The sequence below is a fragment of the Pleurodeles waltl genome, chromosome 11 (assembly GCF_031143425.1).
Source record: "Pleurodeles waltl isolate 20211129_DDA chromosome 11, aPleWal1.hap1.20221129, whole genome shotgun sequence".
Classification (NCBI taxonomy): Eukaryota; Metazoa; Chordata; class Amphibia; order Caudata; family Salamandridae; genus Pleurodeles; species Pleurodeles waltl.
Window position 1 is genome coordinate 126,853,033 of NC_090450.1, and position 27,334 is coordinate 126,880,366.

Sequence of the window (27,334 nt, forward strand, 5' to 3'; positions counted from 1 at the left end):
AGTGCAGTGGGTTCCTGCTAACCAGGACTCCAGTGCCACATCTCTTTCCCTAAAACTGTACAATTGTTACCCAACTGGCAATACCTTTGGCCCCTACGCAAGTCCCCAGTAAATGGTGCCCCGGGTACCAAGGGGGTCCCAAAGGGCTGCAGCATGTATTGTGCCACCCTCCAGGACTCCTCACCTAGCACATGCAGACTGCCACCTCAGGCTGCATGCCTTGATGCAGCTTAAAGTGAAAGCACATCATGGCACACAGCTTGTGTGCCATGCCCACTAACGCTGCATGCAATTTACATGTCACCACTAGAGCCGGCCTTTCAGCCCTAAGGCAGGGTGCATTATATTACATGTGTGGACGTATCTGCAAGAGCAGATCTGACCCTGCTATGTCTTTGTCGATTCTTAGACATAGTAAGTGATCAGGGAAGCCATTTTAAGTACATGTGCTGGACACTGGTCAATACACACTGGTGTGGACACTAGTTCCACAGCTACATGATGGCTTCACTGAAAAAAGGGATGGTTCTAACATCTCATATGAATAAATCCTCACTAATCCCAATGATGAATATATTAATACAGGCACCCAGAGGGGACCTTAGTGGTGCCTCTGAAAAACTTATCAACTGCTGGTGTACTGGCAGACTAGCCAGACTGCCACCAACAGACCTGTTTCTGACCCCCAAGAGTTAGAGACCCTACACTCTCGGGCGATCAGGAACAAAGCCTGCTCTGGAAGGGGTGTTAATACACCCCTGCCAACAGGATGACCTGCAAAAATGCATTCCACAGCAGGGGGCTTCAAAGAACTCACAGCCCTTGGTATGCAGATCTGGCTTCACTCAGAGGGGAGGGGCACCTGGCCAGGTGGGGAAATTAGTAGTCAGAATGGCGTGTCCACGCCTCAATACAGTTACCTGATGTGCAAATGAAATTTAAAAGTCTGCCACCTTGCTGATGGCAGAACAAGGAACAAGAAAAGGTCATATTGGGGGGTATGCTGACCCGCGGGTAAGTAGCCCATTGGGTACTGCCCTACTCTCCCCTAAATTCAGTATATAGGGGAGCCCCTGGCACCAGAAAATCAGATCCTGTCAACCTGAAAGACAGACCCAGAAGAGTTGCAAAAACAAGAATAAAAGACCAGCAGCTCACTTGGTCCCTGCCCTGCTGGCCTTCCTGCTGTCCGACAATTGTGCCAAAAAGGACGAGTCCAGCAATTGCCTCCAAAAGCCTGGAAGGACTGCCAGCATTCAACCAAGACCCAGGAACTCCTACAGAATAGCAGAGCAGCTCCCCTGCAGGCACCCCAGAAGAATTGCGAGGTCTCTAGAGCGCCAAAATCGAACACCAGAAAGCACCACTGCACCCATGCCCCATAGCCCGAGCGGAAGTGGGCCAGCAGTGCCAACGTAGTCCCTCGACCCTCCAGAGACAAATTGTAGGAAGTTGGCTCTGTATGTGATATTTCAAAGTAAGGAATAGCATGCACAGAGTCCAAGGGTTCCCCTTAGAGGTAAAATAGTGGTAAAAATAGATAATACTAATGCTCTATTTTGTGGTAGTGTGGTCGAGCAGTAGGCTTATCCAAGGAGTAGTGTTAAGCATTTGTTGTACATACACATAGACAATAAATGAGGTACACACACTCAGAGACAAATCCAGCCAATAGGTTTTGTATAGAAAAATATCTTTTCTTAGTTTATTTTAAGAACCACAGGTTCAAATTTAACATGTAATATCTTGTTTGAAAGGTATTGCAGGTAAGTACATTAGGAACTTTGAATCATTTCAATTGCATGTATAATTTTCAAGTTATTCACAAATAGCTATTTCAAAAGTGGACACAGTGCAATTTTCACAGTTCCTGGGGGAGGTAAGTTTTTGTTAGTTTTACCAGGTAAGTAAGACACTTACAGGGTTCAGTTCTTGGTCCAAGGTAGCCCACCGTTGGGGGTTCAGAGCAACCCCAAAGTTACCACACCAGCAGCTCAGGGCCGGTCAGGTGCAGAGTTCAAAGTGGTGCCCAAAACGCACAGGCTTCAATGGAGAGAAGGGGGTGCCCCGGTTCCAGTCTGCCAGCAGGTAAGTACCCGCGTCTTCGGAGGGCAGACCAGGGGGGTTTTGTAGGGCACCGGGGGGGACACAAGCCCACACAGAAATTTCACCCTCAGCGGCGCGGGGGCGGCCGGGTGCAGTGTTAGAACCAGCGTCGGGTTCGCAATGGAAGTCAATGAGAGATCAAGGGATCTCTTCAGCGCTGCAGGCAGGCAAGGGGGGGCTTCCTCGGGGAAACCTCCACTTGGGCAAGGGAGAGGGACTCCTGGGGGCTGCGGGTGCAGGGTCTTTTCCAGGCGTCGGGACTTAGGTTTCAGAGAGTCGCGGTCAGGGGAAGCCTCGGGATTCCCTCTGCAGGCGGCGCTGTGGGGGCTCAGGGGGGACAGGTTTTGGTACTCAGTCGTAGAGTAGTCCGGGGGTCCTCCCTGAGGTGTTAGTTCTCCACCAGCCGAGTCGGGGTCGCCGGGTGCAGTGTTGCAAGTCTCACGCTTCTTGCGGGGAGTTTGCAGGGTTCTTTAAAGCTGCTTCTTTGGATAAAGTTGCAGTCTTTTTGGAGCAGGTCCGCTGTCCTCGGGAGTTTCTTGTCGTCGTCGAAGCAGGGCAGTCCTCAGAGGATTCAGAGGTCGCTGGTCCCTTTGGAAGGCGTCGCTGGAGCAGAGTTCTTTGGAAGGCAGGAGACAGGCCGGTGAGTTTCTGGAGCCAAGGCAGTTGTTGTCTTCTGGTCTTCCTCTGCAGGGGTTTTCAGCTAGGCAGTCCTTCTTCTTGTAGTTGCAGGAATCTAATTTTCTAGGGTTCAGGGTAGCCCTTAAATACTAAATTTAAGGGCGTGTTTAGGTCTGGGGGGTTAGTAGCCAATGGCTACTAGCCCTGAGGGTGGGTACACCCTCTTTGTGCCTCCTCCCAAGGGGAGGGGGTCACAATCCTAACCCTATTGGGGGAATCCTCCATCTGCAAGATGGAGGATTTCTAAAAGTTAGAGTCACCTCAGCTCAGGACACCTTAGGGGCTGTCCTGACTGGCCAGTGACTCCTCGTTATTCTCATTATTTTCTCCGGCCTTGCCGCCAAAAGTGGGGGCCGGGCCGGAGGGGGCGGGCAACTCCACTAGCTGGAGTGTCCTGCGGTGCTGTGACAAAGGGGTGAGCCTTTGAGGCTCACCGCCAGGTGTTACAGCTCCTGCCCGGGGGAGGTGTTAGCATCTCCACCCAGTGCAGGCTTTGTTACTGGCCTCAGAGTGACAAAGGCACTCTCCCCATGGGGCCAGCAACATGTCTCTAGTGTGGCAGGCTGCTGGAACTAGTCAGCCTACACAGATAGTCGGTTAAGTTTCAGGGGGCACCTCTAAGGTGCCCTCTGGGGTGTATTTTGCAATAAAATGTACACTGGCATCAGTGTGCATTTATTGTGCTGAGAAGTTTGATACCAAACTTCCCAGTTTTCAGTGTAGCCATTATGGTGCTGTGGAGTTCGTGTAAAACAGACTCCCAGACCATATACTCTTATGGCTACCCTGCACTTACAATGTCTAAGGTTTTGCTTAGACACTGTAGGGGTACAGTGCTCATGCACTGGTACCCTCACCTATGGTATAGTGCACCCTGCCTTAGGGCTGTAAGGCCTGCTAGAGGGGTGTCTTACCTATACTGCATAGGCAGTGAGAGGCTGGCATGGCACCCTGAGGGGAGTGCCATGTCGACTTACTCGTTTTGTTCTCACTAGCACACACAAGCTGGCAAGCAGGGTGTCTGTGCGGAGTGAGAGGTCTCCAGGGTGGCATAAGACATGCTGCAGCCCTTAGAGACCTTCCTTGGCATCAGGGCCCTTGGTACTAGAAGTACCAGTTACAAGGGACTTATCTGGATGCCAGGGTCTGCCAATTGTGGATACAAAAGTACAGGTTAGGGAAAGAACACTGGTGCTGGGGCCTGGTTAGCAGGCCTCAGCACACTTTCAATTGTAAACATAGCATCAGCAAAGGCAAAAAGTCAGGGGGCAACCATGCCAAGGAGGCATTTCCTTACACAAATCCACCTTGGGTTTGCCAACTGTGGACTTCGATACCGCCTGCAGCCTCTTTGTGCACGCTCCCTCTACCCCAAGTGACCCGGTGACAAAAACCCGATGCCTCAGGACAACTCTGCACCCACTGCCCCGGCCAGAGAAGAAGACCAAAGGTGTCCCTACATCCTGAGCATTGTGAGTCCTGAGCCCCCTTGTTGGTCAGCCAGACTGATTGCCAAGGACCAGCGTGCAGCATTTTTCTAACTAGACTGTTTCCCACTGGATAACATTAGGGAACCAGATACTGAAAAGCACCACTGCTGTGTGCCATATCGTGTTTTCACTTGTGGTAGCACCTTGTCACGTAGCCTGAAATGGCAGTCTGCACGAGTTGGTGCTGAATCCCTTAGAGCGGCACAAGTTATGCTGTAGCTCTTAGGGACCCTCTTTAGTACCTAGGTGACAGAGGTACCATTTACTAGGGACTTACATAGGTGCTAAAAGAAAGGGTCACTTGGGAGTCAAGTGACCATGTACCTTGTTTTGGGGAACGAACACCAGCACTTTGGACCTGGTTGGCAAGAACCCAGTGCACTTCAGTCGAAGTTACTGTACGAGGCTGGCTCCGTTTCTGGTGTACATCTATGCTGATTCCAGGCAACCCTTAGTGATAGTGAATAGGTGTCCAGATAGGGGGTAGCTGGGGTGAGCAGCTAAAGCTTATCCAGGAGGAATGTAAAGTACTTGCAATATCACAGTAGTCAGACAGCATCTCACACACAAGATAGAAACACACGAGATGCAAAAAAAAAAAAAAAAAAAAAAAAAAAAAAAAAAAAAAAAAAAAAGGTTGCTAGCCCAGGTACTGTCGGAGGGTTCAAATAACCTCTAAATCCATTATCTCCAGTGTCCACATCATGGGTACACCAGCATGTCTATCAAAGGGCTAAGGAGAAAAGCTCTGCTTACTGCTGTAGGACTTGCCTGCAGTCAGCCTGCTGTTGGGCAGTGAGGGTGTCTGAGTAGACAACTCCATCAACTGACCCATCTTTAGGGTTGTGAACGAGGCAGTCATGGAGAGGTTCACTTTCTGCTTCCTGATCCTCATCAGTAATTATCACCATGGTTACCTCAGCCCTGTCACAGAAAAGCATGAGGCAGTTCACATGTATCATCCTTTTGGGTGTCCTGTTAGTGCCCAGGTCTACCAAGTAGGTGACCTCACTTTTCTTTTCTATGATAGGATAAGGACCACTATCTGTCCTGAAGGGTCATGGGAGCCACAGGATCCAGAACCCACACCTTCTGCCCTGGTCTAAATTCCACCAGTGCAGCCTTTTGGTTATAACACTGCTTCTGGAGCTGTTGCCTGATCTCAAGATTATTGAATGCTTTTTCCATGTACTCTGCCATCCTAGAGCAAAGGTCCAGTACATAGTCCACCACATCTTGGGTAGGCTTATGGAGAGGTCTCTCCCAACCCTCCGTCACAAGTGCATGTGGTCCCTTAATGGGGTGGCCAAACAGAAGCTCAAAGGGGTGAAAACCCTATTCCCCTTCTGAGGCACCTCTCTGTGGGCGAAAAGCAAGCATGGCAAAAGGACATCCCATCTCCCTTTGAGTTTTTCAGGGAGCCCCATGATCATGCCCCTCAATGTCTTGTGGAACCTTTCAACAAGTCCATTGGTTTGTGGATCGTATGGCATGGTGAACTTGTAAGTCACCCCACACTCATTCCACATGTTTTAGGTAAGCTGACATGAAGTTGGCACCTCTGTCAGAAACCCCCTCCTTAGGAAACCCTACTCTGGTAAATATACCAATGACTGCTTTGGCTACTGCAGGAGCGGTAGTAAACCAAAGGGGTATTGCTTCAGAATACCTTGTAGCATGATCCACTACTACAGAATATATTGGTTTCCTGAGGCTGAGAGTGGTTAAAGTGGATACACTATGTCCACACCAACCCTTTCAAAGGGAACCCCCAAACCCTGGTTGTGAAATTGGAGGGGGGGGTGGCTTTGTGTGGCCACCTGCCTTGCCACTGGCTTGGCAGGTAACTTAGGAGCTGCAAAACTCCTTCACCCTTTGGGCCAATAGAAATGGCTGACTAGCCTTTTCCATGTCTTAGTTTGGCCTAGGTGCCAGGCTAGGGGGGATGTCTTGTGCTAAAGTGAGGATGAACTCCCTGAACTGCTGGTGGCACCAGGTTTGGGCTCTCAGGCCTCGGTGTACAGGAGTCCCTCCTACCAAAAGATCCTGTGGGAGCAACTGCCATCTCCCTTTTCCGGTGCAGCAGCTTGCTGCCTCTGGCCTTCAAGAGTGGGACAGGTTATCTGTCCCAGACACAGCTGGTTCCTACAATGTCCCCCTGGGCCCAAGAGCTCTACCTGGTAAGGATCAAGTTCCATGGGCTCTGCTCCCTCAGAGAATGGTAAGACCTCTTCCTGAGAAGAGGAGCCTTGTGCTTTTTGCTGCACAGACGTTGATTCTCCAGTCTTCCTGTCCTTTCTCTTGGAAGGTTAGGCCGTTATTCAAGGCTCCAACACTTTTTTTTCACCCTGTGCTCGGCTCTGTGCTCCAGTGTAAGGAAATGCCTCCTTGGCATGGTTATCCCCTAACTTTTTGCCTTTGCTGATGCGAAGTTATGATCTGAAAGTGTGCTGGGACCCTGCTAACCAGGCCCGCACCAGTGTTCTTTACTTGAACTGTACTTTTGTCTCCACAACCGGCACAACCCTGGCACTTCGGTAAGTAACTTGTACCCCTGATGCCAGGGAAGGTCTCTAAGGGCTGTAGCATGTCTTAAGCCACCCTGGGGACCCCTCACTCAGCACACTGCCTCGCAGCTTGTGTGTGCTGGTGGGGAGAAAATTACTAAGTCAACATGACACTCCCCTCAGAGCGCCATGCTAACCTCACACTGCCTGTGGCATAGGTAAATCACCCCTCTAGCAGGCCTTACAGCCCTGGGGCAGGGTGCACTATACCATAGGTGAGGGCATAGGTGCATGAGCACTACGCCCCTACAGTGTCTAAGCAAAACCTTAGACATTGTAAGTGCAGGGTAGCCATAAGAGAATATGGTCTGGGAAGTTTGTCAAACACTAACTTCAAAGTTCCATAATGGCTACACTAAAAACTGGGAAGTTTGGTATCAAACTTCTCAGCACAATAAATGCACACTGATGTCAGTGTGCACTTTATTGTAAAATACACCCAGAGGGCATCTTAGAGATGCCCCCTGAATACCTACCCGACTTCTAGTGTAGGCTGACCAGTTTCTGCCAGCGTGCCACACCACACATGTTGCTGGCCACATGGGGCGAGTGCCTTTGTCACTCTGTGGCCAGGAACAAAGCCTGTACTGGGTAGAGGTGCTTCTCACCTCCCCCTTCAGGAACTGTAACACCTGGCGGTGAGCCTTAAAACCTTACCCCCTTTTTTTTTTTTTTACAGTGCCCCAGGGCATCCCAGGTAGTGGAGATGCCCGCCCCTCCGGCCACTGCCCCCACTTTTGGCGGCAAGGCTGGAGGAGATAATGAGAAAAACAAGGAGGAGTCATCCACCAGTCAAGACTGCCCCCAAGTTGTCCTGAGCTGAAGTGACCCCTGCCTTGAGAAATCCTCCATCTTGAGTTTGGAGGATTCCCCCAATAGGATTAGGGATGTGCCCCCCCCAACCCTCCCCACAGGGAGGAGGCACAAAAAGGGTGTAGCGACCCTCAAGGACATTAGCCATTGGCTAGTGCCCTCCCACACAAACACACCCCTAAATTCAGTATTTAGGGGCTCCCCAGATCCCAGAAAATCAGATTCTTACAACCTGAAGAAAGAAGGACAGCTGACCTACAAGCTTGCAAAGAAGGAGGAAGACAACTGATTTGGCCCCAGCGCTACCGGCCTGTCTCCAACTTCGAAAACCGAAGCCTCAGAGGACTGCCCTGGACTACAGGACCAAGAAACTCCCTTGAACAGCGGCCCTGTTCAAAACCAGCTACTTCTTTGCAACAAAGAAGCAACTTCCTAGGACTTCACGTTTCCCGCCGGAAGCGTGAGACTCTACACACTGCACCCAACGCCCCCGGCTCGACCTGCAGAAAACCAACACCTCAGGGAGGACTCCCCAGCAACTGCGAGCCCATGAGTAACAAGAGACGCCCCCCTTGTGCCCCCACAGCGACGCCTGCAGAGAGAATCCAGAGGCTCCCCCTGACCGCAACTGCCTTTAACAAGGGACCCGAACGCCTGGAACCAACACTGCACCTGCAGCCCCAGGACCTGAAGGAACCGAACTTCGACGCAGGAGTGACCCCCTGGCGACCCTCTGCCTTGCTCAGGTGGTGGCTGTCCCGAGAAGCCCCCCCTGTGCCTGCCTGCACCGCTAGAGTGATCCCCGGGTCCCTCCATTGAAACCTATACAAAACCAGATGCCTCCTTTGCACACTGCACCTGGCCGCCCCTGTGCTGCTGAGGGTGTGTTTTGTGTGCCTACTTGTGTCTCCCTCCCCAGTGCTCTACAAAACCCCCCTGGTCTGCCGAGGACGCAGGTACTTACCTGCTGGCAGACTGGAACCAGAGCACCCCTGTTTTCCATAGGTGACTATGTGTTTTGGGCACCTCTTTGACCTCTGCACCTGACCGGCCCTGAGCTGCTGGTGTGGTAACTTAGGGGTTGCCTTGAACCCCCAACGGTGGGCTGCCTATGCCCCAGGACTGAGACTTGTAAGTGTTTTACTTACCTCCTAATATAACCTTTACTTACCTCCCCGAGGAACTGTTGATTTTTGCCCTGTGTCCACTTTGAAAATAGCTTATTGCCATTTTTACAAAGACTGTATGTGATATTGTTTTTATTCAAAGTTGCTAAAGTATCTAAGTGAAGTACCTTACATTTAAAGTATTAATTGTAAATCTTGAACCTGTGGCTCTTAAAATAAACTAATAAAATATATTTTTCAATATAAAAACCTATTGGCCTGGAGTAAGTCTTTGAGTGTGTGTTCCTCATTTATTGCCTGTGTGTACAACAAATGCTTTGCATTACCACCTGATAAGCCTACTGCTCGACCACACTACCACAAAATAGAGCATCAGAATGATCTACTTTTGCCACTATCTTACCTCTAAGGGGAACCCTTGGACTCTGTGCACACTATTTCTTACTTTGAAATAGTATATACAGAGCCAACGTCCTACATCCAGTCTTCACACACATCTCAGGGATTCCCAGCATGGCTGCATGGGTTTTGAGTTCTACTTCAGCCCAAGCTGAGGTCTCCAGGTAATTTCATAGCAGACAACTGGGATTGCAGAAAAGACCACTACCTATTTCAGGCCAGTAACCCCTCCCCCTTCGAAGGGGTCACCATTGCCTTGGGATGGATCCTAGTTACATTGTCAGCGTTGGTGACTGGATAAGTTTGTCCAGCCAGATACTGTCCTGCAGAAAACAGTTTTGTTGTCACCATGGTGACACTGGTACCTGTATCCCTCAGGCGTTTTACCTTACTCCCATTAAATCAAGGGATGCTCTCTGTATTTGTTCATATTGGGGGCCAGACAGCAAGAGTGGCCACATCTACACCACCCTCAAAAACTAAAGTAGCTTCAGTGTGAACCCTGATTTGCTCTGGGCACACTGTTGATCCCAAATCTTTGCCAACAGCAGGCGTATACCATTTTTGTGGAGGAACGCCTGCTGATAAAATAACACTTTGGAGGAAGGTCGAAGGCTGTCAATTGTTGCTGTCAATCTCCATGCATGAAGGCCCAAAGTTTACAGGTTTAGGTAGAGAACCCTCCCCTGCTGCTGCGACAGATCATCCTCCCGAAGGGGCAACCTGATTGATGCTCATTTTCAAAAGCTCTGAATACCAGACTCTTTGTGCCCAGTCCGGAGCTGTAAGGAAATGCCTCCTTGGCATGGTTACCCCCTGACTTTTTGTCTTTGCTGATGCCTAGTTATGAATTGAAAGTGTGCTGAGGCCTGCTAACCAGGCCCCAGCACCAGTGTTCTTTCCCTAACCTGCACTTTTGTTTCCACAATTGGCACACCCTGGCATCCAGGTAAGTCCCTTGTAACTGGTACCCCCTGGTACCAAGGGCCCTGATGCCAGGGAAGTTCTCTAAGGGCTGCAGCATATCTTATGCCACCCTGGGGACCCCTCACTCATCACAGACACGCCTGGCAAGGACACTGCACCTGCAGCCCCCAGGACCTGAAGGATCCGACCTACAGTGCAGGAGCAACCCCCAGGTGGCCCTCTCCCTTGCCCAGGTGGTGGCTACCCCGAGGAGACCCCCCCCTTGCCTGCATCGCTGAAGAGACTCCTTGGTCTCCCGTTGGATTACATTGCGAAGCCGATGCCTGTTTGCACACTGCACCCCGTGCCACTGAGGGTGTACTTTTTGTGCTGACTTGTGTCCCCTCCGGTGCCCTACAAAACCCCCCTGGTCTGCCCTCCGAAGACACGTGTACTTACCTGCTGGCAGACTGGAACCGGGGCATCCCTTTCTCCATTGAAGCCTGTGTGTTTTGGGCACCACTTTGACCTCTGCACCTGCCGGCCCTGAGCTGCTGGTGTGGTAACTTTGGGGTTGCCCTGAACCCCCAACGGTGGGCTACCTTGGACCCAACTTTGAACCCTGTAGGTGGTTTACTTACCTGCAAAAACTAACACTTACCTCCCCCAGGAACAGTTGAAAATTGCACTGAGTGCCTATTTTTAAAATAGGTATATGCCATTTGTGTGAAAACTGTATATGCTATTTTGCCAATTCAAAGTTCCTAAGTGAAATACCTTTCATTTAAAGTATTGTTTGTAAATCTTGAACCTGTGGTTCTTAAAATAAACTAAGAAAATATATTTTTGTATATAAAACCTATTGGCCTGGAATTGTCTGAGTGTGTGTGTTCCTCATTTATTGCCTGTGTGTGTACAACAAATGCTTAACACTACCTTCTGATAAGCCTACTGGTCGACCACACTACCACAAAATAGAGTATTAGAATTATCTCTTTTTGCCACTATCTTACCTCTAAGGGGAACCTTGGACTCTGTGCACGCTATTTCTTACTTTGAAATAGTACATACAGAGCCAACTTCCTACAGGAGCGCAAGGATTACTTGGGCCCAGTCCTTCTGGATCTTCTTGAGTACTCTGGGAAGGAGTGGTATGGGCAGAAAGGCATACAGAAGACCTAAGCTTAACTCGCAACTAAAAGTCACTAGAGCGATAGCTGCCCATTTAACTCCAAAGTGCAATACTGGTGACTCTGCATGTTCTCTTCGGAGACAAACAGATCCAGAACCAAGGCTGTACCCACTGATGAGAGTCCTTACACCACCTCCAAGTGGGGATACCATTTGTGATCTGCTAGGCATTGATGGCTTAGTTCATCCTCCCTGGCTTTCAGAGAACATGCCAGATGCTGAACCACCAGAGTTATGCCCTGCTGCTCCAGTCATTTCCAGAGACGCATGGGCTTCTTGACAAAGGGTTCAGGACCCCACCGCGCCGTGCTTGCTTCAACACCACATGGCAGTGGTGTTGTCAATGAACACCTGCACTAACTTACCCTTGACAGAGAGAAGAAATCCCTTCAATGCTAATCAGATCACCTTAAGCTCCAACACGTTGCTGTGGAGCCCAGATTCCTCTAATCTCCACCTTTCCCAAATGGCTATCCCATCCCAGAAGAGATGCATCTGTCACTACTGTGAGGTCTGGTTGAAAAAGGGAAAGGTGTCTGCCTCTGACCCAATCGTGTTTCGTAATGCGCCACTTCAGGTATTTTGCAGTTCCCTCCGAGAACTGGACCATGCCGGAGAGATTTTCCTGATGCTGTGCTCAGTGGAACTTCAGATCCCACTGAAGAGCCTGCATATGACACCTGGCATGATTTACCAAGCAGGATGCATGAGGCCCAGCAGCCTCACCAAAACCTAGCATCTTTTTATTTTTGGGGGTGGTGGCGCACGCAGGGTGCAACTGTATCCTAAATAGTGTGCAAGAAACGGTCCAATAAGCACAAGGTGCTCACTGACCTCTGTGCCAGACTGGTGGAAGAAAACCTCTTCCCAAGATGGTCCAGCCTCTTGGATTCCCTGTCTGGGGAAGTGGAAGGGAATGCGCCATGGGAAGTCAAGGCCTTTACTACCAGACTCTCCGGAGTGGGGTGTTGGTTGAAGAAAATAGGGTCTCTCGGTGCAGGAAGATGGCAGCAGGCAGAAGCAAGATCCTAGCAGGATTTTCTTTGTGATCGATGTCGCTGTGATTGTGGAAAGTAAAGCCATTAAGGGTGTGGAACCTATCTTTGAAATGCCCTGGTGTCCGTTGCAAAACCGGGAACGATAAAATGATTTTTCTTTGAGGCCTACAGCTTTTTAAGGCTGACTTTTTTCATCCTTTTTTCCTGATCTGCAAGAGGACCAAAGAGGATATGCAAGTACATTATCTTTTAGGATTTAGAGATGTTAGGCGAAGCCATGTTGCACATCTAAGGGAAACGCCATGTCAAAAAATTAGTTTCCGCCTGATCTGCAGTATCAATGGTTGCACTTATCACTTGACTTAAATCAAGATATACTTTATTTACAATTTCAAGGAAGATAGGTTTTTATATCTTTCAGTAAGTCTTCAGCAAAGATATGTAAGGATTCCCACACAGCGCAATCATATCTACCAAGAAGTGCGGTCACTAGCTGTTTTAAGGGTCGGGGCAGCAAAGCTGCAGACTTCTGGCCACCGCGTCCACCTTTCCACTCCTTCAGGATTCTTTTTTTCAAAATACGAACTGCAGAAACTAGTTCAGAGAACAGATTTGGTTATTGTTGACTAAACACTGGACCTAGCTCTACAGGCTTCTATTTCTAAGAATTTACAGTGTCACAGATTTTAGTTGAAGGCTGGCATTAGGAATTTTTCCTCTGCCAGTTCAGTAAAGACTGGTACTAAGGGAAGAACCGAGGTCATAACAAGGCTTGATTTTAATGTCTTCATAATGACAAACTGTGGCCTGAGGGACCTCTATCTAAAGTTTTGCTGCGTCTCTGATAATGACATCCTGAAAGATGTCATAAGCTGGTGAACCTCGTAGTGGAGATGCTGGAGATGATGATGGGATGTAGGAGGGTATGGATTAGTTACTTACCTGTAAATCCTAGTTCTCTTCCAGGGGTATCCTCATCAAAGTCATAAACATTGAATATTCCCGCCCTTGTGCGGGGACCCCGGAGCATACATATATAAAATACATACATATTATCATGTGTAAAACAGCAATGCAGGCTATAATCATAAATAGGCTAAAATGCTTTATTTCTATGCAAGTTTTTTTTTTTTTTTTTTTTTAATATTATAAAATCACAATAGATCATAAATATCTACCTAAGCCCCAAAAACTGGACTTAGGGAAGTAAACAGCAGTAAATATCAGAGAAAAATAGAAAAAACCACATTGAAAAACAATGAAGCATTCTTAGCCAATAGGCTGCATGCAGGTTAACACAGGAGAACCATAAAAACTTTGGCACCGTGCCTTTAAGACCCTGAGCACCTCCAGTATCCCACCATGCCTCAGGGGTGAAGGGAAGGTGACAGTTGGTTCACAGTTAGGTCAGTACTTTTTTACGGTGACAATCTGTGTAACTGATCAGAAAGATAATCTGTCCTGCACTTCTAGGAGACTTGAGTCCGGGGAGGAGGGTGGGTTGTTTATGACTTTGATGAGGATACCCCTGGAAGAGAACTAGGATTTACAGGTAAGTAACTAATCCTTCTCTTCCAGGGGATCCTCATCAATAGTCATAAACATTGAATAGATTAGCAAGCCCATCCCTAAACTCTGCGGACTGTCCGAAAGAAGTGCAGGAAAGAATGCATATTCATGCAAATAGATTTCTAAGAGAGGCCTGCCCCACCTGGGCATCCGCTCTTGCATCCGAGTCTAAACAGTAATGCTTAGTAAAGGTATGCACAGACTTCCATGTAGCAGCCTTACAAATCTCGGAAATTGGTACATTGTTAAGGAGGGCAGCAGTAGCCGCTTTTCCCCTTGTGGAATGCGCTTTTGGCCTAGCCAGTAATTGCTTATTAGCCAGTTGGTAAGTGTTAACAATACAAGACACAATCCATCTTGATATCGTTCGTTTAGACGCTGCCTCTCCTGTTCTTAAATGACCATAATTCAGAAACAAATGGTTAGAATGTCTAATCGGTTTTGTTTTGTCCAAATAGAATTTCAGCACTCTTATTAAGTCTAAAGAATGCAATGCTTTCTCAGCCGGAGTCTCCGGATTGGGAAAGAAAGTCGGTAAAGATATAGTCTGACTGATATGTAATTCTGACACCACCTTCGGAAGGAAAGATGGGTGAGTTCGCAGAACCACTCTATTATCGTGAAAAACCGTGTACGGTTCTCTGCAAGACAGAGCCTGAATTTCGCTGACCCTCCTCGCCGAAGTAATGGCCACCAAAAAAGCCGTCTTCCACGTAAGGTGCTGTAAAGAGGCCTTGTGGATAGGTTCAAAGGGAGGGCCCATAAGTTTTGACAGGACTACATTCAGTTCCCATGGAGGAGAAGGTCTCCGAATGGGAGGAAAAACCTTTTTCAAGCCTTCTAAGAAATCCTTGACTACAGGTATCGTAAAGAAGGATTCCTGAGAAGGCGACTTACGATACGCTGTAATTGCAGACAAATTAACCTTAATAGAAGATACCTGCAGACCAGACTTCGCCAGATGAAGCAAATAGGACAGTATGACATCCTCCTGAGCTCGTATGGGATTTATACCTTGTTGAGAGCACCAGATGTAAAATCTCTTCCACTTAAAAGCGTAAGAACGCCTCGTGGAAGGTCGTTTTGACTCTTTCAAGATGTTCATGCACTCCTGTGAGAGCCCTAGGTGCCCATACTGTAGGAATTCAGGAGCCATGCTGTCAAGCTCAGAGAGGGAAGGTTGGGATGTAGGATTCTGCCTTCCATTCTGCTCAGGAGATCCGGTCTGCACGGCAACCTCCTGTGAGGTTTTTCCGATAAGTTGAGTAGATCCGTGTACCAGAATTGGCGGGGCCATTGTGGTGCTATCAGAATCATTCTGGTTCTGGAGTTGTAAAATTTGTTGATTACTGCCGGTATGAGGGGAATCGGTGGAAAGGCGTAGAGAAATATCCCTGACCAGTTGATCAACAGGGCATTCCCTTGAGATCCCGGACGGCAGAACCTGGATGCGAAGTCTGGGCATTTCTTGTTTGCTTCGTCTGCAAAGAGATCCAACTGGGGTCGACCCCATTGACCGAAGATGTCCTCGACGACTTCGTCGTGTAGGACCCAGTCGTGCGCGTCTTCTAGATGTCTGCTCAGGAAATCTGCCTCTACGTTTTGCTGACCTGGCAGGTGTACCGCTGTGATAGACATTCCCCTGGCCAGGAGCCAATGCCATATCGTTTGGGACTCTTGAGACAGAGGTAGTGATCTCGTTCCCCCGTTTGTTCAGGTAATACATTGTGGTTGTATTGTCTGTCTGAATTAGGAGTGATTTCCCCTGAACCAATGGAGAGAAAGATTTGAGAGCCAGATGGACCGCTCTGAGCTCCAGTAGATTTATGTGATAGTTCTTTTCCTTGTCGGACCACAGACCCTGAGCTTGGAAGGAACCCAGATGAGCACCCCAACCCTGAAGAGACGCATCCGTTACCAGAGTGTCGGCTGGAATTGTCTGGTGAAACGGAGAACCTATCGACAGGTGAGGTCTGTGCATCCACCACTGTAGTGATTGAAAAGCCGCTGTTGGTAGTCGTACTCTGTCCTCCCAGCGACCAGTCTTTTGGCTCCAGTTGTTCTCTAATGCCTCCTGAAGGGGCCTCATGTGTAGCCTGGCATTCGGGACTATGAAGATGCATGAAGCCATGGAGCCCCGAAGCGATGTCACCTGACGAGCAGTAGGTGCATCGGCTGTTAATAGTTGTTGACACTTCCTGTGGATTGATAAAAGTCGTTCCTCCGAAGGATACACTCTTTGGAGCTCTGGTTTAGTATAGCTCCCAGGTAGTGGAGGTTTTGTGTTGGAATCAAGGTTGACTTGTTGTGGTTGATTTGAAGACCTAGAGACTCGAAAGTTCTTAGTACAATGTCTCGATGTTTTCTCGCCTGATCCGGAGAGGAAGCCTTCAATAGCCAGTCGTCCAGGTAGGGGTAGACGAATATTTTTTGCCTTCGAAGATGTGCCGCTACCACTGCTACACATTTTTAAAAGACTCGGGGTGCAGACTTCAGGCCGAATGGTAGGACTCTGAATTGGTAGTGCTGTGACGCTATCTGGAAACGTAAGAATTTCCGATGTTTGGATGCTATTGGGATGTGAAAATATGCATCCTGTAGGTCGATGGAGCACATCCAGTCTCCCTGATGCAGTTGCGGAACAATCTGGTGAAGGGCTAGCATCCTGAACTTCTGTTTTCTTATGTATTTGTTCAGGAGCCGTAGGTCCAGAATTGGCCTGAAGATGCCCTGTTGACCTTTTTTCACCACCAGAAAGTAACGGGAGTACACCCCTTTTCCTTTTTGTGCCGGAGGAACCTTTTCTACCGCTTTCTTTTGTAGGAGTGCAAGAACTTCCTTGCGTAGCAGGCTGAGATGAGAAGGAAAACATCTTGCTGGCGGCAAGTGTGGCGGAGGTTTTTTGAAAAGGAGAGAATAGCCATGTTCGACAATATTGAGCACCCATTTGTCTCTTGTGATGGAGTGCCACTCGTGAAGATGATGCGTAATACTTCCCCCCACCGGAGTGGAGCACAGTGTTGAGGGAAGCAATGCTTCATTGCTTTGTTGGTGTCTTTGCTGTAGACTGTTGAGGTCTACTTGCCCCTCGGTCTCTTGTGGGTCTACGTGCCTGAAACAGGGGACGTCCCTGTCGTGGCCTCTGAGACCAGTGAGGGGTTTGAACCCTCTGCTGGAATGGTCGTCTGTCGTACGGCCTGTACCTCCGCCTGAAGTCTTTCTTACGTTCCAGACCCACTGCCCTCATAGTGTCCACCTCCGTTTTCATTCGGGCCATCTCTTCATCCGCGTGGGTACCGAACAACGAATTCCCGCTGAATGGAAGGTTTAAAATGCGTTGCTGTGCTTCCTGTTTCAGACTCGTGACCCGTAGCCAGGAAGACCTCCTAGCGCAGATTCCGTGCGCATACCCATGCGCAGCCAAATCTGCCCCGTCCGCCGCCGCGCTGATGACCTGGTTAGATACTAGGCCCCCTTCCTGCAAGATTTCTTGGAAGTCCTGTCTATCTTCCCTGGGCAACTTTTCTGTAAATCTGTGGAGTGAGTCCCACAGAGAGCGGTCATATCTGCCCAGAAGTGCTGAGGCGCTGGAGACCTTCATAGCAGATGCCGCCGTACCGCACATCTTTCTCCCCAGGGAGTCTAGGTGTCTGCTCTCCTTATCCGGGGGGACTGTGGAAGATGATGCCACAGAGTGTGTTTTTCTGGCTGCGGCTAAAATAAGAGTCCGGTGGCGGATCCTTCCGCAGGAATAAAGGATCTTGCTCCGGAGCTTTGTACTTCTTTTGAATCCTAGCCGGGGCAGACTTGAGTGGCTGGAGTCAGAAAGGTGTCCATAGTAGGTTGCAGCAAACCCGGTACTAGTGGCAGCAGTTTTCTCGAGACTGATCTGTGTTGTAGGGTCTCAAAGATAACTGAGGATGAGGTGGCCGGCTCCGGTACCTCAATATTTAGTTTCTGCGCTCCCCTTAAAAGAACCTCATTAAAAGTGGTGATATCATCCACCGGTGAGATCCTAGCAGGTGGAGAATCTGTCAGTGTGGGGGAGTAGCGCCCAACAGACGATCCTGAAGAAGACCAAGAAGGTGATCTTCTGTGTGGTGTTCGCGACCTGGTTCTCCTTCGGGAACGAGACCTGCTACGAGAAGCTGTAGCAGAGTGTGCAGGTCTTGTGGTCGGCTGACGAGAAGCAGAACGAGCCCGTCCTGCTCTAGCTGTAGGCGATGGCGTTCTAGGCAATGAGGCAGTAGGAGAATACATCCTAGAGTATTGGGAATCCGGGGATGCTGCCGGTCTATTCAGGCTCTCTAACCATCTAGGTGATAGAGTGATGGGAGAAACATGCCCCGATGAGCCCGCTCTAGAATGGGATGATGCACTCCGTATAGAGACCACCGGTGAGGGAGCTTTTTCCGCTGGCTCTACTGCCTGTGACACAGCTGAAGGTTGTGTCGACGTCGATTGTATCCTCGACGTCGAAAGTTGCGATGGCTGGTCTGTTCTCGACGTCGAAGGCCTTGACGTTGAATGTCTTGACGCCGATCGCGGGACCTGGACCTACTCGCCGTCGTGTGTCTCGACGTTGAGTGGCGAGTGGTCGACGGCGGATGTTCATGCCGTCGTGGTGTTTTTGGCATCGTGTCCTTCGACGCCAAGGGGCGAGATGTTCTCGACGGCGAACGGGAGCGCCGGAGATGGCTCGACGCCGAACGGCGGCCTGCCGTCGACAGAGATGTACCCCTGTGCTGTCCATGCTTCGACGCTTTGTCCCTCGACGTCGGTCTGGTCACCGTCGACTTATGCCGGTGAGACGGTGGCGCCGATGACGTCGATGGAGAACAAACAGGCACAATCCTACCTGTCGACGTCGATCTGGCCATTCCTTCTGTTGTAGGTCTGGGAAGTGAAGAGGATGTTGACTTTTTCCTCTCCTGAAGCCCATGTAGCCTGATTTTCTCTCTGTCCTTGAGTCCTCCTCGACATCTTACAATACTTGCAGGTGTCAGGACAGTGACTCTGTGGCAGGCAGACAATACACAGAGTGTGGGTCTGACTGGGCTTTCTTCTTCCCACAAGAAGGACATTTTACAAAAAGAGATGGCATTTTCGGTCAGAAAAGACTGCCAAACTCAGACAAAAGATGTTATCTGTCGAGTAAACAGGAAAAACACTATTTTTAGGAATTTTTCTGAAGAAAAAACTCAGAAAAACTGAGAGCTCAATGCTCCAGGATCCTCTCAGAAGAAGCCGGAAAAAAGAACTGACCTAACTGTGAACCAACGGTCACCTTCCCTTCACCCCTGAGGCATGGTGGGATACTGGAGGTGCTCAGGGTCTTAAAGGCACGGTGCCAAAGTTTTTATGGTTCTCCTGTGTTAACCTGCATGCAGCCTATTGGCTAAGAATGCTTCATTGTTTTTCAATGTGGTTTTTTCTATTTTTCTCTGATATTTACTGCTGTTTACTTCCCTAAGTCCAGTTTTTGGGGCTTAGGTAGATATTTATGATCTATTGTGATTTTATAATATAAAAAAAAAAAAAATACAAAAAAAAAAAACTTGCATAGAAATAAAGCATTTTAGCCAATTTATGATTATAGCCTGCATTGCTGTTTTACACATGATAATATGTATGTATTTTATATATGTATGCTCCGGGGTCCCCGCACAAGGGCGGGAATATTCAATGTTTATGACTATTGATGAGGATCCCCTGGAAGAGAACAGAGGTGTTATACTTAAACATGCGCAGAGAAGTGGACCGTGATTTTTCTATGTTTACATCAGTCAGGTGTACAAGGCTCATGAAGTGTGGTGGGCTGTGGAATTCTCCGAACCAATGGTACTGATGTTCCTTGCGCAATGGTGTTGTTGGTGCTTGGGGAGTGAGGTCTGTGGAACAGAAGAATCAAAAATTGGTGGTCAATCCAAAGGTTGGAGAGGTTCTGCCAGAGGATATTCTGCAGAACGATCAATCTTTGCAGGAAATGGATCTTTCATGGGCATGACTGCATCAGAACCGAAGACAGAGTGAACAAATGCAGGCAAGTGTCAATGTCCAATGTCTCTACACTGAACTTAAGAGTTGGTTCCGGTGAGAGTGACATTCTCGGTGCAGAGATAGAAGGGTGCCGTAGACGGCCCTGGTGTCAAGGAGTAGTCGCCGCTGAATGTGCCAACGTCTGTGATGAGCTGATGATGTAACTTGTTCAGCCACCGGTGTGGTAATCGATGACAGTGGTACGACAGAACTACTGATATAGATTTGTACCTGTGTGGTTAGTGTTGCTGTTTAACCCTTTGACGGTGAGCATGTCTGTGCTAAAGGCTTCTATTTCAAACATTGCTCTAGTGAACAGTGGGAATGTTTGGAGTGGCGAGGAGGGTGTTCTCGGCATTTGTTCTCCTTAGAGCTCCCTCTATGGGGTCCATTTCATGGAAAAACGCCAGTGCAGTAGAAAATGAGCCACCATGTTTCTCTGCTTTTTTCCTTTGTTCCACAGTTCTGAGTTCTTCCAAAATCCCTCTTGTGAAATCCTTCTGTTTTTGAAAGCTCTTTACATATTTTTTTCCCGAACAAAACTAAAAAGGCACTGTGTGTGATGGTGGTAAGCAGAGCACATATAGGACATGTAGGTCAGAAGCAGCCTTCTTTCTCCCAAAGAAGGAATACTTAATGAAAAAATGAAAGCAAAATTTCCCAGAGAGTTAAAAGTACAAGGAAGCCGTTATAGTTTAAGTAATGTCAAAAAAAGCTCTGAAAATACTTTTCTGAATTAAAAAAAAAACCTAAAAGAGGGGGTTCATAAGCCTAAAGTGTGCCGAGAACCAGTCAGCATGAGCCAAAAGAAAAAACAAGCAGTTTCAATGCAATAGGTCTCACAGTTACTGGAGTTGGAGCAATTGGCATTGTAAATGTAGAACTGGACTTTTTTTTGCCCCATTAATTGGTGTTATCTGGCTTGTGTTTCCTAGCAAAGACCTGCTATCGTGAAGTGTTACAAGAGCTCAATACAGTTACTACCAGCTGAAACCCCAGTGCTATCAGAGCCATGTAAAGGGTGCTAATGGATTATACCATTAGCAAATGGGGGAGGGTTGCTTGTCATTATAACATGCTATTAAGAATTTAATCTGCCCATAAATATGGCAGTGCTGACTGTGACGGCCAGGCGCAGTGTCCAAGCACGTTCAAGTGACAACTCAAATGATTAAAGCTTGGCTGACCTGCCCAGGGTAGCGCATGGCATCAGTGCTTCTCCCTTCCAGAATCATGTCGGGTGCATGCCCTGCTCACGTTCATGCAGTCAGCGCTCCCGACTGAGAATATTTCAGATACTGGGTACTATGGAAATAAAGAATTCCTAGACTTGGACCACAGTACTACCTGGTCGTTATGTAAGCTCCTGTGACATGAGGAGTGTCATGTTTGTGCAGCTGTCAAAACCTCACAGAAAGTAGGATGCGAGGCCTGATGGGAACTGCCCCTTTGCGTGTCCTGCTCAGAGACTGTAGATTCATTTTGGTCTCCACCTTTATCTTATGCCATTTTTACTGAGTGATGTGGTTGGTAAATTTAGTTTGCGTGCTTATAAAGTTCCTGCCTTTTCAATAGGGAAAGTAAAATTATCAATTTGTAAATGTAGAGATGACAAAGCCAGACGGTCTTAATGGCAAGGTTGTGGGATTAATGCTTTATTGCAAGCGTATGCCTTAACGAGTTAGAGCAATTAGCGTTGTAAATTCCTAACTGGGCTTTTCTTGCCACAAATGTGAACAGAAAGGGGACTTCACCCTTCGGGCCAAGGACAGTATTTGTATATTAACAAAATGAAACATCTTGCAAGCATTTTAGCCTCGCATTTTAACAAAGCTCTAATGAAGTTAACAGAGCAGCTTGAGAAGATTTATGGCCCCAATCAAGGAGATACGCAATGCCCTGTGTGCTGGCAAGGAGTGGCCCAGGATAAAGACTACCTGCGATGCAAAGACATATGGTGTTTGTTTAGTAAAATAAGCTTATTTTTAGGGATGGGTAAATGGAACAGCACTAGAATAAAGCCTAAACAAATGTCAGCGATATGGGAGGAACGAAATGCTGCAATAAAACGCAGGTAACTACCAGCCTCAAACACCCACAGTGAAAGAGCACCACCAAAAAAATGTAAAAAAAAAAAAAAATAGTCAGTCACAGCAACAGATAAAGAAACCAAAGTGGAAAAATACAGTTGTTGGTCTCTGAAACAGAGAAAGGAGGGAGAAAAAAAGGCAGTACTGGCCACTAGCGAGCAAGAATTTTTAAAGGACTTGGCAACCAACAAATTAAATCACTTTAACCCACAGTATAACTATACCTAAGTATACACCAAGTTGAACGCTTATGCTCAACCTAAAAAAATTAGGTGGGCGTCTTTTTGGGGGTGGGAATGTTTGGCCGCAATTATGTAATCTACCATGTCACGAGTGATGTCGTAGTCAAAAGCAGTGCTTGGGGGAAGGGAGGTGCAAGGTATATCAGCCCAGTTAACTATACTGAATTTCAGTGGTTTTAGTTTTAAATTGAAATTTTTATATTACATGCCTAACTATAACATCAATTTAAACTTTGTTTTTCGGTAAAAAACAAATTATCTGTGTGTGTGTTACCTGGACTATTCTACATTTATGACCATCAGTAAGAATTCTATGATGCATGAACAAATAAAAAACTATCTTAAACTTGATCAGTCTCATTGGCCATCAACAGTAAAGTCTGGGTTATAATGACCTAATATTTGTGAGCAGTTCACATAGCAGAAGAAAGGACACCTACCTTCTTTTTGTACTCTGCAATTGCACCAAGATTGGGTTTCATTTCAATACATTTTGCTTCCAAAAGAGCAATTTGATTGTTAACCACATCAGGATCATGTATGGCTGCAAGCTCCTCCTGAGTAAGCATTGCAAGCTCTTCTGCTGGTTGATCTTCTATTTGATGCAGTGATATTTTTGACATCTAGAAAGAATTGTAAAAAATTAACTTTTATTTGCTGTGAGAAGGCAAAGGACAGTAACAACCACAGGTTTTGTGAAAGATTGCAGCAATTTGAGATCATAGCACAAATGTTGACCCTGCAAACAGTTAACTGCACCTGTGAGCACATTCTTAATCCAGTGATACTTTAAAAGTGCACAACTGACAAATTTGTTAGCTTTATTAGTGACACAAAGCATTAAGTTAGAAATGCACCTGTCATTTTTGGGTGAATTGCTTCTTTTTAGGGACAGTGCCTCTGAACATTTAGTGCAGCAAACAAGCCTGGTGCGGTGTGTCACCCTGGGAAAGTTCCTTAAGTATGGAATTGTGAGCCCTTCAATCACCTATTTCCAGACACTAAAAGGCAGCCAATACCCAAATAGGTCACCAGAGTTCCTAGCACTGTTCCCCACCAGTATTCCACAATACCCTTTTAACATATTTTGTTCCATATGAATATGGTTAGCTCCCCTCACTGCCTTTTTTGCCTACAGAACTCACTGAGGTAATAACAGTGCGAATGGTAGGACATGTTTTGAGATTTCTTTTACCAGCACGATCACAGATTCGACAAAGCAAGCAAATAATTATTTCACGCCTCTCAGTTTTCAGCCTGGTAAGATAGCTCACATTTTTTAACATATATAGCCCATTCAATTGAGAAACAGAATTAGCATCAATATGATCTTACAAAACAGTGTATTGCTGCTTGAAGAAAACATCTTTCTTTAGGGCAATAGCTTATTAACCGACTATTAGGTAGAAATATGAGAAGAAGGAAAAGTGCCATAGTAAAAATTTCTTCGGAAATTTGTGTTTTGTGGCAATGCCGTTGATCTGCTGCTAATTGATAGTACCTATGCTGCACTCACTGCAAGAGGATTTTCATCTGATAAATGAGCAGCTCAGAAGGACTGGCTTTGTTCTCCAAAGTCTCTGGTAAAGTGCGTGTTCTCACCCCAAAAATTCTCAAGGAATTTTCAGTCCTTTATGACTGCCATCTTGACTTTAATAGGTAGCCTTGTCTCAAGACCTGGTCTAAACCTGATATAAGACTGTAATCTGAAGGTAGCTTAACAGCAATATGTGAAAGATCTGAGAGCAGAGGTGGAGGACTGGCTATAATCTCATGAAACCTTCCAGAATTGTTCATTTGATGTTGAGAATTTAAGAGGAGCTAAAAGCTTTTTTTTTTTTTAAGTAAGGTAATCATGCCCCTTTGCAGGTACTTTAGTTTACCACACACCTGGCTCTTGCTCTATTTTCCTGGGCTCTTTGGGAGATGTTCTCTCTCCCTATATTTTGCAGTACTCTCAATTCAACCTATTAGGTGACTGTCATTTTGAAGACACTTCAAACTGACACAGAAAGCCTGTGTGACAGTTTAGTGGTTTTGGATTCTCCTCAATTAGCAGTGAGCCCTACTCATTTTGCTGGTCAAACTTAGGACTTGGTTTGTAGCAATGTCTTGTCAATAAATAAGGGAGCTGGAAGCTCAGGCATGGTCGGATCTTTTTAATTTAAATGCAGACACTCAGCTTCCCACCTGACAGATTCTGCCCTTTTGCTCACTTGGTTGTAAGGAGGGAAAGATAACATACTCTAAATTGGTTAGCCAGTTAAATGCTATTTCTCCATCTTTTATCTGAGAGTTTCCCCAATGATCTAGAAGCATTTATTTATTGGATAATAGATGCCTTAGATAATCTAGCTCCTTAAGTTCACCCAGGCAGAAGCCTTTCTGTCCCCACTGTACCTTGGTTTATGCCTTCGTCAGTTAAGGAAAAGCTTTTCTGTAAGCTCTTAGAACTAAAGTGGTAAACTGTTTACAAATCTGAAGACCTAACAAGACTTAAAACCACCCTGAAAAGCTGTCATAACCTGACAAGGAATGCAAAAAAAGACTTGTTATACACGATAAGAGTAGCTTGCCAACTATGACTAAAAATGTTTCAAATTTTCAAGTCCTTTTTACAGCCTAAAAACTCGGCAAGATATATTTTACCTTCACAATCTCTGTGCCAGGCCAATTTTGTCAAAGAAAAAATTGAAAGGATTCAAAGGGCTTTCTGGATAACGGCCTAGAGTTGGACTGTTTAAGGTTCTTCACAAGCGGTCTTGTCCCCAAATTCCTCTTCGTCTCTTTTAAAGTCTACCTCCTTATTGCAATCAGAACTTACTATTCTCATGTATATCTGGCACTCCTCTTGAGACTTGTCCACGGGTCATCCTTCTAAGGGCTATTGAAATTGTGAATCTCTAAATTAATCACATACTGAACACCTCACATTCTCTAGCACAGGTTCCAGAGTCTTGGAATGTGGCAACAGTTAAATCTCTTAAAAAAATTAAAAAAACAAAAAACCTTCAGCAGATCCCTCTATTCTGGCCTACTTGTTATTATCCACTCTCACTAAAATGTTGGAAAAGTTGGTAAAGGAACAATTAATGACTTTCTTGAGAAACTAAGTCTTTGCACCCTTTCCAATCTGGTTTCAGGCCCAGACACAGTATGGAACTAGCCCTGATTGAGGTGTCTAAAACAAAGATGACGCTGGATAGTCGCCATAACACTGTCCTCAAATTGGCATTACTAGGTCCTGGTTAAAGTTTTTCCTTGCAGAGAGGAGATAACTGGTTTTAACTGGGTGATTTTCAACGGAAGAGAAATTATTATATATGGTATTTGACGGGGCTCGTCACTTAGTCCCCGCTTTAATGTTTATCTGGCCCCATTTTTATATCGCATTAGCTCCTTTGGTATTTAGATTACGTTCTATGTAGATGATACTCAATTGATTTTGTCCTTGGCCAAAAATTCTTTGAGTCGGAACAAACATTTCAGGAATTGTTTCACCAATATTATCAGCTGCATAGAAAGCAATCACTGAAATGCAATGCAGACAAAAGAAATACTTTTGTTTGGGAAGCACAATTTGTTCTTGCCTAAACTTTGATGGCCTTACTTTGTGCCTCCACCTCTGGCACGGACGGCCAGAAATATAGGATTAAAATTTGATAATGTTTTGTCCTTTCGGCCCCACGTCAAATCAGTTTTGGGTATGTATATTTTCATTATCGAAACTTTTTTGTTTTTTAAACTTTCTTTGACATACAGGAAAACAGTAACATTTGCACTTATAACCTCTAGGTGGGATCTAAGGCCTGAAACCAACTTGCTGGTTCTCTTCAAAAGCCACTATTAAGAAGGGCTTGAAAACTTGTTTTTTCTCTGTCCCTGATAAACTGTTGTTGCCTAATTTAAAATACTCCGCAGGGGTGTATTTCGGTTCTATTTCAGGTGCTTTTTTATCGATTTATCTTGCAACTGCTGATTGAGGATTGGTGTTTGGGTTAGCACCAGGATGCTCAGAGTGACAGTGTGCTTTAGAAGTACTGTTTTCATTCATTCATGAATATAAGGATAACTGTTACTTACCAGTAACAACAGCTCACCAGCTTTGGTATCTTTCAAAGATTCACATACTAAATCATCAGTCATAGAGATAAGTCTCTCTTTAACAATAAAATAGCAGTATAATGTTAATCATAGCCCCATGATGCTGTAGGCACTGCCAATTAGGTAGCCTACTCACCTCACAGATAAGGAATTACATGTTAACCAATATGAGAGCAAAGGGGACACCACTCCTTTATAGTCCATCCTTAAATCAGATTTCACATTACTACTGTTAATGAGTCTCAAAGGTAGGTGAACCTCTTGGCCCGCATGTGAATCTTTGTAAGATACCAACGTTGGAGAACTGTAATTACAGGTAAGTAACCTTTTTCTTCTTCAGCACGGACTCTTTCATAGATTCACACACTTGAATAATGGCAAGCACTAGAGCAAGATAATATACAAGTATTAGAGTGGATGGAGGTTAAATAAGTCTGCATTTGCCTTGGTGAACTACATTAAGAAGCGCCACTACTACATCTCCTTGTACTGTTGCTTCCAGACAGTATTTCACCTGCACTGGATGGGTACTGGAAAATCAGTATTTAACAGAATGGTTTGTCTTAGAAATGGTAATTTTTGCAGGATTATTCACAAACATTTTACCTTCTTCTTCCTATTTTTTCTGATCTGTTTTTAGGACTCTGGGCACTTTACCACTGCTGACCAATGCAAGTGCTCTGTCTAAATTGAATTGGTGATTGGTTTATCCATGATTGGCATATATAATATACTGGTAAGTCCCTAGTAAGGTGCACTATGTGCACCCAGGGCCTGTAAATCAAACGCTATTAGTGGGCCTGCAGCACTAACTGTGCCACCCACATGAGTAGCCCTGCAAACCTGCCTCAGATCTGCCACTGCAGTGTCTATATACAGTTTTAAACTGCCAGTTTGTCCTGGCAAGTGCACCCACTTGCCAGTCTCAAACCGCCCCTTTTACTACATGTAAGTCACCCCTAAGGTAGGCCCCAGGCACACCCAGAGGCAGGGTAGTGTATTTAAAAGGTATGAC

At 46.5% G+C, this 27,334-nt stretch overlaps 1 protein-coding gene across 1 annotated transcript in view; it reads right to left on the minus strand.

Moving 5' to 3' along the window:
* The window catches only part of SMC4 (structural maintenance of chromosomes 4), a 451,201-nt gene that overhangs the window by 76,856 nt on the left and 347,011 nt on the right, over positions 1-27,334 (minus strand). The window contains exon 21 of the mRNA XM_069213253.1: positions 22,656-22,838. Coding sequence (XP_069069354.1) covers positions 22,656-22,838 — 183 coding nt within the window. The remainder of the gene's footprint in view (positions 1-22,655; positions 22,839-27,334) is intronic.